Source organism: Gallinula chloropus (assembly GCF_964237585.1).
Source record: "Gallinula chloropus genome assembly, chromosome: 5".
NCBI lineage: Eukaryota > Metazoa > Chordata > Aves > Gruiformes > Rallidae > Gallinula > Gallinula chloropus.
Window position 1 is genome coordinate 68,325,731 of NC_140090.1, and position 12,609 is coordinate 68,338,339.

Sequence of the window (12,609 nt, forward strand, 5' to 3'; positions counted from 1 at the left end):
CGGAAAAGCTGGAAGAAACCATTGGGAGAGTCTCCTCCACACACACGTTCTGGGCAGGTGGCCGGCATAACGTGTCCATTCCACTGCCTGTGTCAATCCACCGCAGCTCGGATTTTAGCAGCAAACTGCTAAGAGCAAACTATCACACTTCTATGCAAGTCGTCTTACCTCATCTCTCACCGACGTGCTCCTTGTTTAGTTCGCAGCAGTCTGATTCATCTACTTGTCTGAATCATATTACACAATTCCTTTAAAGCTTCCCTAGTACCGATGCAATTTTGCTTGGATCTGATTTGACTTCAGAAGATCATTATGTCTGAACCAAGCCTTAAAGTACTGTATATCTTCTTGGACAGTGTTACAGAAAACACATCTGTGGCTAATTTATCCAGTCACTGGATATCGTTGTTGTTCCACACAAATCCACTTGGAATACAGTTTCTCTGGCAATAGTATACTTTCCCCCTAACCTTGCACACTCTCTCTGGGAGTCACAGTTTCCTGGCAAAGTGCCTGCCTTTGACAATGGGGCTTGTCACTAAGGGGCCTCGGAGGTTATAGATGACGCTCTTTTCTGATAGATTTATGTTTTACCTAAACAAGACAAAGTGATGGGAAAAAAAAACCCTGGAAACTGGTAAAGCAATGCCTTTCGGAAATATGAGATGGGATTGTAAATCACTAAAATTCACTCCTGAAATAGCTGGCTTTGGAGTAGGTGGAGCAAATCAGCCGAATCTGCAGTTCGACTGTCTTTTAACATCGAGATACATCTGATTTACAAGAGACCAACGCAAAATGCTAAACACAGTACCGAACACGATCTCATACTTCGTGTAATGAAGACAATTATGTTCTGTGGCTGCTGATGCCAGGAATCACTATGTATTAGCTATTCAGCACACGATTTCAGATCTCGTGTTGTGCAGTTTGTTTCTGAAAGTGGAGAGCTGTAAGAAGGAGTAACGTACCTCCCGGAGACATTAGCAACAGTTTTTGTCCAACCTGCAGAGTCCAATTTTGTCCTTGCCTCTAGGCTTAGCCCCCCGAGCATAGTTTTCCGTCCTTCTGAACAGGAAAGGAACAGGAAGGGAAATTTAAAGGAGCTCAGAAGAGCGTTTCAGAACTGCAGCATTCGGGAACGGTTTCCCAGATGAGGACAAAAAACAAGCACTAGGACGGAGCTGAATGCGCTTATAGAAAGGGTAATACGACAGGGCTTGTGAAAGGCGAAAACAAGGGAGCTGTGACCCAAGAGATCTCCTCCAGTCCAGCCTGCCTATGTTTAGATGATGACGACACCAAACTGACCAAAAACTGTGGAGAGAGCTCTAAGCCTCTGACATTTTTGTCATCGCTTGCCTTCGGAGTATTTACAAACTGAACCCTGGGACTTAAGAAAAGATAACCCAAACAGCACGCCTTGATACTGAAAATCTGGAAGAGTTTACTAAAGGCAATGAAACGAGCAAGATCTATTAGCATATTTTTGTTCCAAAATAAGTCTTATGACTAAAACATGAAAATTACTATAGCAGCCCACTCTTGGTAACAGCTGGTGAAGATCTTTCTCCATCAACTCGTAAATATTGCCTATGACCTAGAAACCGTATGTGGCAGGATCTCATCATGCCCCAACAGTGCACAGGACCTGGCAGATTTCACGGCATCCTACCGACAGATTTGATGTGGTAATTACTTCACCCACCAGTGCTGGAGTGAAACAGAGGAAATATTTTAAAAAGCTAAAGAAGGCTATTACACAATGTGTTCAGGACAGGAAATATGCAGACTTTATTCAATTTAAACTTGGATATGCCTTGGCAGGTTAAATGGCAGACTAAACAGTGGCTAAATAAAAATGGGAACCAATTTGACTTCTCTTGTGAAGGCCCAGCCAAAGCTTGGGTTATTTTGTAGACACTCAGGACCCTCAACTTTAAATCCTGACACAGGAAGACATCTCTTGTGCACAGTGCCCCCACCCCCCCACCCCCGAGACACAAGTAGCTAAGTAGGTACTTACAAATACTTATGCCCAGAAGCTGACCATCTTAATTCAGAGGCTTTACTCAAAGTAGTAAATACCTGCTGTATCTTAGAAATTAAAGGTAAAAGTGGAGATTAAATCACCACAGCAGTTTCTGGGAAGAGCCAGGTGCTTCTTAGAACTGCAGACATAGCCCGTTTCAAAGCTGTGCTTAGATCCTCATCAAAGGACAGCTCAGCCTGATTTCAAGAATACAGGTCAAACATGTCTGTTGGCTACAAAAAAGTGACATCTCCACAGAAAACATGGTATAGAGAAATGACAAGAGGTGGCTTTAATGATGATAAATAACTAAGACTAAGACCCTAAGAACCCTAGCCACCTGAGGGACAAGATCCTCTAGTGTCCAAAGGAAAGGATGAGATGGTAAGTTTTTTTTTTAAGATAAACAAAAATCAAAGAAGCTTCCAGATTGCAAATGGTCGAGGTAAATGTCAGAATAACAGGAAAGTTAAAACCACCTAACATTCTTAGGCAAGGAAGTTTTAATCTAGAATTAGTTTCCCACTTGCCAGAATCAGAAGAAATTGCTTTCCCTTCTCCTGATTTTGTTTTTTTTTTTCCATTCAGAAAATAATGATTTTAACTAGGAACACCAGAGTTGAAAATTAAGCTGATTAAAAAACTTAACAGCTGTGGGCAGTAAGACAAATCAAACTGCAGGCAGAGCAAGGTTCCTTGTGCTGAGGCAGAGGTGGGTACTGCCTAAACCCAGCTCCACACCTGTCCGCACCAGAACATATCCCTAAATAGCACATTGCCCTTCTCTTGTCTTCATCTTTCCTTCCTGACGAAACCCCAAGATTTATATTTCTTCTATGAAGTAAATCCCTGTGAATCTCCCTCAGCTTTGCACTCTCTATGCAGTGTGGCTGGAGGAGTCCAGTATGTTGGTGTTTGTGGGGAAGCAGGTGAGGGACCACACCAGCCCCATCAGCACCTTGAGCCAGCCCAGGGCACAGCTGGGAGCAGGAGGCTGAAGCCTGGACTTGGGGTGCCTTAGCCTGGCACAGCTCCACATCTTCAGAAAAATGGACCTGAGGAGCTGTTTAAGAGAAACCATGAGGCACACTTCCTCCCTAATGAGTTCTCCCTCAAAGATGAAACCCTGTGGCTTGGCCACAGCAGAAGGCTCTCGATGACAGTATTTATTTTCTTCTTGAGCTCTACAAATTGTGCGGATAAGAGAAAAATGTGTTGCACTGCAAGGAAGAAGGAGCTGCTGAGCACACACAAAGGGAGTCACAGAGCCCCGATATCAACACTGCAATTCACAGTCCTTTATATTTTTACATGAGAACTGATCTTGGTTTTGTTACTGTTCTTGTCAATCATTTCCGAGGCAGGAACATAAATCCCAACTCTCCTCCAGTAACACAGGAGAGAAGCGAATGAATAGAGGGAGGAATGTTTCTATTTATGCAAGATCTCAAAAGCATTCTGTGCCCTGGATGAAATCTGCAAGCACAGTATTCTTGTAATGTGACCAGCAAAATAAACAAAACGCACAGAACTATACAACTAGGGAGGAACTTGGCCCATGGCTCACAACTCCTCGTGGCGAGCAACGGAGAACGAACAATGTGAGGCGAGGTTCTGGAACACAGCACTTCTATAATGATTTTCCAAATGTGTCTAGAAATACCTTGCAGCAAGGAGCAGTCTTTGTCAGGAGAGTATGTTTCACTGGAAATTAAATAAAACCAAAAAAACTTGCAACGGTGCTGAGTGGAAAGGGGGAACTGGCTAACCACGACCTACGTATGTGTTTAAAGAAGACTATGGTGGACAGCTGGGCTTGAGCCAGCCATAAAACGGGGACTAACAACCCAGAAGGCTCAGATTCCTGCTTCCTCAAAGCTTGAGTACTTTGGTTAATCTTCACTTTATGGACAACTTCCACGTTTTAATAAGCTAGAAAAGTTAAAAAGAAGGAACTAACTGGATTAGCTTTTAACAGCCTCCCATCTCTGAGTTCCCCACAGCCTCTTTAAAAAGGGGAAAAAAATAACCCCACTACTCCTACAGCAACTGGATGTTCTCAGTATTAATAGCAAGGCCCCAGATGTTACGTGCTGGGGAAGACATGTCTCACTACGAGACTTTATAGTTCTGGTTACAGGCGATTTCCACCAACAGCAGTGAACCAAGATGAATCCCTTGCTGACCTTGCTTATCAGGCATTAATCAGGTGAGCAACCTTAAGAAGATACTAACACATAGCAAAATTTTGTGTCTTTGGGTGCTAGATGCTTTGGTACCTGTCTTAGGGGAAGAAATAAACTGCTTTAAGTTACTAAAACCAATGTAATTCTTTTAACAAGTGACACCTCTTTAGGCAGGTAATGACCGTTCCACATGTTATTATTTATCATACTATTTTGGTTGGGGTTTTTTGGGTTTTTGTTTGTTTGTTTTACAATATTAAATTTTCAGAGTTTCCTTTTATTCCTTCTTCAACTAAAGAGGAATATTCTGACAGGTCAGTATGTTTGTAATTGCATTTGGAGACACTGTTTGGGCTGGAGATGACTTCAGGCAGATGATACAGCATCAGATAGGAGAGGCAGAAGCAGGGCATCAAAATTTCCTGGCTACTTGCAGTAACATTTCCAACACAGCGCCCTACAGTTTCACAAGACTAACCATTCTTGCACAATTATCGTGACATAAAACTGCAAAATCAGATTACAACTGGAACTTAAAAGTCTGACGAGGCTGTATCCAGAAACTCGACTGTGAGCGCTTCCCTCTGAAACTCATCAGGAATCAGATGGAAGGAGATAGCCCTGGCCGTTTCTGTTTCCATTGTTTGGGTTTTCTTCCCAGGCAACAGCAAAGTGCCAAGAAGCTCACATATGGATTCCATCCCAAAATAACACCCGTCTGCTCTGTGAAACTATTAAAGCATGGGATCACGGGACATTTGCAAAGTAATTTCTTTATTATTAATTTGGCAAGTGTTCTGCTTTCTCATAAGCTCGCCCGTTCTGCTGCCTTAACACTCCCCTCTCCCTCCTCTCTCCAATGGCTGAAGCACTGAAGCAAAATAAATAGAGAGGCACATGCTGCTCTCTGCTACACGCATGCCACTGCCAGTCCAACGAGGGTGCACAGACGTATGAGGACAGCCCACAGCCAGCAGTGCCTACAGAGCTGCCTCTTCTACAGTCACAGGGAAACGCCACGCATCGCCCATCCAAACACGTAGGATGAAAAGAACGTTTTCAGACTGATAACGATTTTTGTCTTGTTTGCCACCTCAGTGAGCTGATCATTTTAAAATGATATTCTATACAGCTACCCCAATAAACAGTTTCAAGCATCAGAGCCTAGTTTATATAATATTTCCTCCCATCTGCACTCACTGATGATCCAGTACCAATAAAGCAAAGAAACAAGAGTAGCAGTAAATAGCCCAGAGTTTACAAATTTGAACAATCTAAAATACATCTTTAACCTGAGAAATCAAAATAACCAATTGGTAATCATCTTGCTTTGCCATTATTAAAGTGTGTGCTGTTTTATCCATCCAGGATCTCAGAATATATTAACAGCTTAAATCACTTAACTCGTTATTACCACCATAAAATGCTGTGAAAGCAAACTGAAGCACAAAACTATGAAGCAACTTATTCAATACTCTGTGCCCGGTCAGCAGAAGAATTAAGATGGGGAATCACAATGCCACATCCTTTGCACTAGCCAGTAAACAACAGACTGAGAAAACAAAATAAAAACAACAACAGAAACCCCACATTCAGGATGAAAAGTCTCAAACTACTCTGATGCAAAATGGTAAAAGCATCCCAAAGCCTGTATGTTTAACAAAAAGGCCATCTCAGCCTTACTGCCCTCTTAAGCCAAAACCACAGAAAAAAAGTAAATGTAAATACCTGTTTCCTGGATCTTGGTAACTGTCAGTAACAAGAGTGGATGGAACACCAACTTTTTCCATTATTTGCTTTAACTAGATGTGGTTGCTATTTAAACCCTAAAGAGCTATGTGAGATAATCCAGAGGGTGCCTAGAAGTGCTCACTCCAAGTTAAAAAATAGACACTAGGGCAATTTGGTGGCTCAGAGTCAACCTAGTTCTTGCCTAATTACAATCACATTAAATGACAGTACTCCTCCAGAACAAATGACCTAGTGATTATCCTCTACCCGGAAAAGTCAACAAGTGCAGCATGAGGGAGGTGGCCTCACAGCCACACACACTAAGGAAAAGCCACCTAACAGCTACACATCCATTTTATTTCCGAATTAAAATGTATGTTGCCAATAGCAGAGTAATGCAGTATCCTCTTACCAGTGACCTCTGCTAGAGAATGAATAACAGCCAGCTTGCATATTAATTCCTCTTTAGACCTCACCTCCAACAGGCGCCAACAATGTTGCATGACAAGGCTGGTGGCTGATAGTAACACACTAGCTAACCAAAAGTCTTACTTGCAGCATCAGAAATACCATGAAGATAAACCCCCATCACTTCTCTTCCCCTACAGCTTTTTCCTGATTTTTGATGTTGGTTTTATGGCCCTTGAACTCTAGAGCACAGCATACATGTTCATATCCTCAAGCTTTGCTTTGTCAGGAACCTCAATACTATAATTTCTTAGGGCAGCTATACAAAGTGATCCAAACATGAAACAAAAATTTTGGGCAGAAAACAACTATAAAAACTTCATTTTGAACATTCCTGCCTATGGTATCCAAAGATTTTTGTGATATAGTCGTCATACTCTCTGTATGCATAACACCAGTTAAACCAGTCTCAGTTGGGATTCCTGCCAACAGTGTTGTATGTTGAACATCCATCCATCAAGTATGATACAGTAAGAAGTGCAACACCTGAGAAAACACATTCCTGCTATGAACCACCACAATAAAATATGACTATAAGTGTGGCATCTTCAGAGGTAATTATTTTAGAAAGTTTTTTTTAAAGTTCCATGCCCATGAGAACATTATTTTTTAAAGTAAATTATTCTGCTTGGATTGGAAAGTTCTCCCCTTATTTTATGCTGCTCCAACATTTACAATTCAAGACTGTTAAATCTGGTGTAGTTCATGACAACCATAAAGTTAAATCAATTCACCCCTGTATCTCCACTGAATTTAAGTGAGCATGAGGGAGACAAACAGTGAAACAAGTTTGTAACATTTCACAGTTGTTGAAAAAAACAAGCACTGCAAGCAGCACTTAGAAAATCCCAATGAGTAATTTCGAGCCCAAGTGCACTTCCAACATGGGTACCAAAGAATGCACCAGTTACAGTCAATGTGGCTCAGCTGCTGAGCTTCTCCAGCCTTGCAGCTTGGGCCCATACAATCACTGGGGAGCAGCTTTAAGGGGGCTGGGGGAAGCATGTGGGGATTTTAAACACAATGTTCTTTTTTATTGTTTATGTTTCTAAGTCACTTTAGATTCCTGGTTTGTTTTTTGATTTAACTGCCAAGGTAAGGAGAAAAAAGACAGAAAGAAAAAGAAAGAAAAAGAGCAAGAAAAGAATCTTGACAATGAATGCCTTGTCTTTTATACCTCTCTTTTTCACAACATCACAGTGCTTCAGCAATATCCAAGAGTCAGAGCATACTTGGACCTCATTGAAACCAATTTATATCCTCAAAGTGATGGCTGTGACAAGCACACACATTTTACATGAGAACAATTAATAAAATACTAAAAAATATAATAAAAACAACAAAGGGAAATTACTTCAGTCCTACTCTGTCATGTTAAGTCTGCACTTATCTTTTGAGTAACATCACATCTGTTAACACTAAGATCACAAAAAAACCCAGAAATAGAAATCTGACAACACTGCCTCTGGAATGAGGTTGTTTCAGATTCTCACAATACTGGATTATCAAAATAACTCCCATGAAACTGGTACACCAAAGCCATTAATAGCACAGATTTGTACTATAGTCTTGGCATCAGGTTCTCACATTTCCTCTATCCTGTTCCATCCACTCTTTTATTCCCTCCTTCTTTCTCTCTCTCTCTCCTTTAAAAAGAGCATAGTAATTTCAAAACAGAAAATGTGCCTCCCTTCAATGTATTTCCAATGTTGTGCTTTCCATGAAAATCTGGAGTGCTAGCAACATTTATGTTCAATATGTTTTGAGTGAGACAGTTCTAGATTCCAAAAAGAGACACTGAAACTGTACCACAAACTAATTTTGGACTACCAGATCCCAGCTTTAAGTGGGAAACTCTCCTTTGTCTGAGTGCCCTCTCATCTTCTATAAGGAAATTCTGACAATAAAGATTTCTTGCATGAGTAAGGGTAAACATGATAAGGACTTGAATGTGTGAGCTCTTAAGGACAAGTACTGCTTCCTTTGGGCCCTGTACAACACTTAGCAGACTGTCAGCACCTAACCATAACAAATGTTGAGGAAATATTTAGAAGAAAAAAAAAATAGGCCTTACTCTGACTTCATTTCCATCAGTCTAAATCTGAAGTTCTAGGTAAAATGATGACACAATGGTAAATCTGTTCATGAATTCAAGGAGGTGAAGATTTTTTGCCAGGGAATGGTATTAAATCCCTCTCTTTTATGTGCTATAGATAGCTACATTCATTAGATGTTTCTGTATCTGACAAACCAGCTGACAGAGGAGACTCAAATAATGCCACCACTTAAGACAGGAGCCCAAACATATTCACTGGAAGTTGGTTAGCTTCAGAAACACATCCCAGGATTCATTCCTTAGCCTTAATCACCACAACCTGTACCGCCTGGCTTATCACACCATGCTAAGGCGTTTTTCTCTAAATTAGATTCCATTTGGAGAATGAAAAGATACCTAACGCTTCCAAAACACTTCCTCAGAAATACCACTGTGGATGAATCACAAACACAACATGGCATTAAAGCATGAGGTTGGGAAACTTGACTTCTTTTTCTGTTTCTATATCAGACATTCATCTCCCCAACTCCCGCTGAATATACTCTGATCAGCATAATGCATGGCTTCTCAATTAAACAAGCCAAACTCTGAAGATACACCTCCCACCAACAAAATACTGATAATTACTAGATGCTGATGTTTTTAACTCCGTAATAGGCCAGACATCTGATAAGGAAATAGACTGCCTCCATCTTTTATGCTCTACACCTTGAACTTTGGCAGCTATGGGCTAAGTTCTTCATCAACCAAACTTCCAATGTGATCTCATGAAAACAATCTAGTGTCTGTACTTCAACTTCCAAACTACAAAATTGGAGAAGTAACATTTCTTTTATTCTATACTCTTTAATTTCTTTAGACTGTAATTGTTTTACATCAAAGACTGTTTTAAGCACACATACCACAGAAAAGGAGGCTGAGATCTTGTCTAGTGCTTCTGTGTGATCCTGCCGTGCACACAATTAGCTATCCTAAATACAATTCTCAAACACCTAATTTCTGATCCCATTTGATTTCTGCTTTATTTGTGTTTGTGCGTTCCAGTGTCTAAGGCTTAGCCCTCACACTGTGTGCTGCTGTAATTACTCTAACACTTCAGCCACTGATTATTTCTTGACTTGAAAGCTTCTAAAGCGTCCAGATGGTCTGCATTTCGTGGAAGGGACTGACACTGGAGCAGTGTGTGAAGAACTGCAGCCTCTGCAGGACACACATTGGAGAAGTTAATGGAGGGACTGTCTCCCTTTGGAGAGACCCTACACTGGAGCAGGGGTAGAGTGTGAGGAGTCCTCTGTCAGAGGAGGAAGGAGTAGCAGAAACAATGTATGATGAACTGACCGCAACCCCCATTCCCTCTCCCTATGTTACTCCCTAGGGAGGAGGCAGAGAATTTGGGAATAAAATTGAGCCTGGGAAGAAGGGAGAGGTGGGGGAGGTGTTTCAAGATTTGTTTTTATTTCATATTATCCTACTCTGCATTGACTGAATAATAAATTAGATTAATTTTTTCCCAGTTGAGTCTGTTTTGCCTGTGACAGTAATTGCTGAATGATCTCTCCCTGCTCCTATCTTGACCCGTGAGCCTTCTGTGACATCTTGTCTCCCCTGTCCAGCTGAGGATGGCAGTGACAGAGCGGCTTTGGTGGGGATCTGGTCTCTGGCCAGGGTTAACCCACCACAGACTTACCGGTGATAGGCTTCCCGGCGGTACTTTTTCAGAGCGTGACCATCCATATTTGCAGGGAGATCTGCTGCATTTTGGAGTCGGTCGCTCCACGAGGTCGTCATCTTCAAATGCTGCCTTATTTCTGAAAGAGGCAGAAGAGAAAAGCTTGCTTAAGTTCAAGGTTTGTTTAACCAGAGAGCAGTCTGTTTCCTGGTACAAAGAGATGCAATGCCACTCAGGAAGTCTTGCAAAATACCCGGTGGAATAATCTGAGTTTGCAGGTCAAGCAAGATGGTTTCCTCTGACATGTTTGATGAGATAGGGAGTCAGAACTGACGAGCTAGGAGGGGTTTTTTATGTGGCTGGAACTGCAGAGACATTCCTGTCCATCATGGTAAAAAATGGATTTAGAAACAGAGACCTTGTTTTTATTGCTGAAAAGGGGCATCTTTCACCAGAGTTACTAATATGCATTAGCCACAGGTAATGGAAAACCTACCCTTTATGGGTGAGATAAATTAGGCAGTGTAAAGCCTACAACCCCCAGAGGGACCAACCTTGCCACTTTTACACAAGGTAGAAATAAAGAGCCTTATCTCTGGCCATTTGATCCCTAAGCAAAGACAAAGCTTCAAGCTGATGCTAAATTAGCAGAAACAATTGGGAGGAAAGTAGAAAGACGATCTTTTGTCCTCTGCAGGTCGGCCACAGTCTTCAGGCAGAGCAAGAACACACTGCAAACCTGTAACACTACCAATGTGTCATTCACTAGCAGATCTTCACAAACATCTGCACTCCTTCACAAGTACTGGCTGTCAAAACCAAACCACAGGAAACTCCTTTTCATCAGAAAGGCCCCGCAGTGAGGAAACAGGGGTAACTTTCCCAATTCTTTCCCAATAATCTTATCCCCAGTTGTTAGCACACTGGGGCAAGTCCTGATTGCCCCTTCCTCTGGCCAAATGCACATCCTGCTGTGTCCCTGGCACCAGGTAGGAAGGTGAAGGAGCCCCATGGTAAGTCACTTCAACTCACCAGTCCCATTCCTCACCCATTAAAAATACTCATCCAAAAAACTGGGTAGTTCTCCACTGGTCAGGAGGCTGAACCCAGCTCAACCAGCCACAACACTATCATTAGAGCTGGTGTGAAGAACGAGGTGGGAGACACATCCCACAGTTATACCAAATTAGGTATAACATGAAGCCACATTCTTGTGCAACCCACGCAACTGCTGGACCGCAGGGCTTGGCTTGTTTGCTCTTCCTTAAATGAAACAAAACCACCCACAAGCTACACGGGTAATGATACAGCAACCATTTCTAGACACCTTTAAAACAATGACTGCCCTCATTTTACAGAAGGGAAACCAGATGATTTCAGCAGACTAAGGAGTACAGCAAGTGTCTCAATCAGCGTTAGAAGTCACAGTGCTCTGGGCAGTCACACGCGGGCTCGCTATCCTAGAGGAAATCTCTGCCATTTTTTCAGTTTTAAATTTGATTAAGAAGCAGCAGTTGTGATTGTGACAGCATTTGTTAGTCTATTTACCCACTATTTGCTGGTCATAACAATCAAACAGACAGCAAACAGCTTGGCTGTAAAAAATATGTTCCTTCCTCCCCCCAGCATGCTCTGCTTGTCTCCCAGTTACTATAACCAAGATTTACAAATGCATCTTCTGCCACATCCTAAAGGTCACCAAATTTAGGCCCTGGCAGGCAGCCCAAGGGACCGCATGCCAGAGCTGAGAGCTCTCACCCCTGAATTCCCTGCAACACACCCAGGAGAGGAGGTCACCGCAGCGAGAGGGTGGCGGGCCATTCCAGCCAGCCGCAACTTCCACAACAGGGCATGCAGGGAGAAGCAGCAGCTTCTAAAATAACTCAGGACCCGGCTTATAAATAATTACCAGCTATTTAAGCCATGCCCAAAGGCAGATGGAAGGCAGCACAGAACTAAAGAGCCCGTAAGCATCAACCTGTTCCACTTCAAAGGCACGACACTGCCTGCAGCACTGCTCTTTAATGGCAGCAAGGACCAAGGAGAGGGCCTCAGGACAAAAGCAGTGACCCTACAAGAGTAACAGGCTCCAGGTCAGCAGATAAACATGCAGTAAGGTGAGGGACCTGGTATCACCCCAACACTGCCAACTACAGGAAGGTCTTGTGTCCCCATATGGTTTAAAATCATCTACCCCATGGATATTTCAAGATGGTCGAGATCATCACCATCTTGATCTTACGTGGAGCTATTTTAAAGCTACTAACCTAGAGCTACAGATTCAGATCCAAAAGTCATATACATTTAAGGACTCTAAAAGGCAAGTTAAATAGCTCTAAAAAAATTGTTGCACGGCTGGTCCTATGACTCTTAGATAGTTCTGGGTCTAGGTCTTCCAGCTGAAGTAAGTCCAAATCCAAGCTTCCTGCCATTTAGAAGGGCTACACTCTTCTGCTTGCCCAGCCCG

The 12,609-nt window shown here is 42.3% G+C and overlaps 1 protein-coding gene across 3 annotated transcripts in view; it reads right to left on the reverse strand.

The window, feature by feature from the left end:
- NT5C2 (5'-nucleotidase, cytosolic II) overlaps positions 1-10,261 on the reverse strand; it is a gene marked incomplete at its 5' end in the record, with an annotated part of 42,334 nt that extends 32,073 nt beyond the window's left edge. For 2 of the 3 annotated variants that reach the window (XM_084265314.1, XM_084265312.1), the window contains one exon: positions 10,161-10,261. In XM_084265314.1, the coding sequence (XP_084121440.1) occupies positions 10,161-10,261 (101 nt within the window). Of the gene's footprint in view, positions 1-168; positions 217-10,160 lie in introns of those variants that run through there. The other variant, XM_084265313.1, reaches the window with a different exon arrangement.
- Between the last annotated feature and the right edge of the window lie 2,348 nt (positions 10,262-12,609).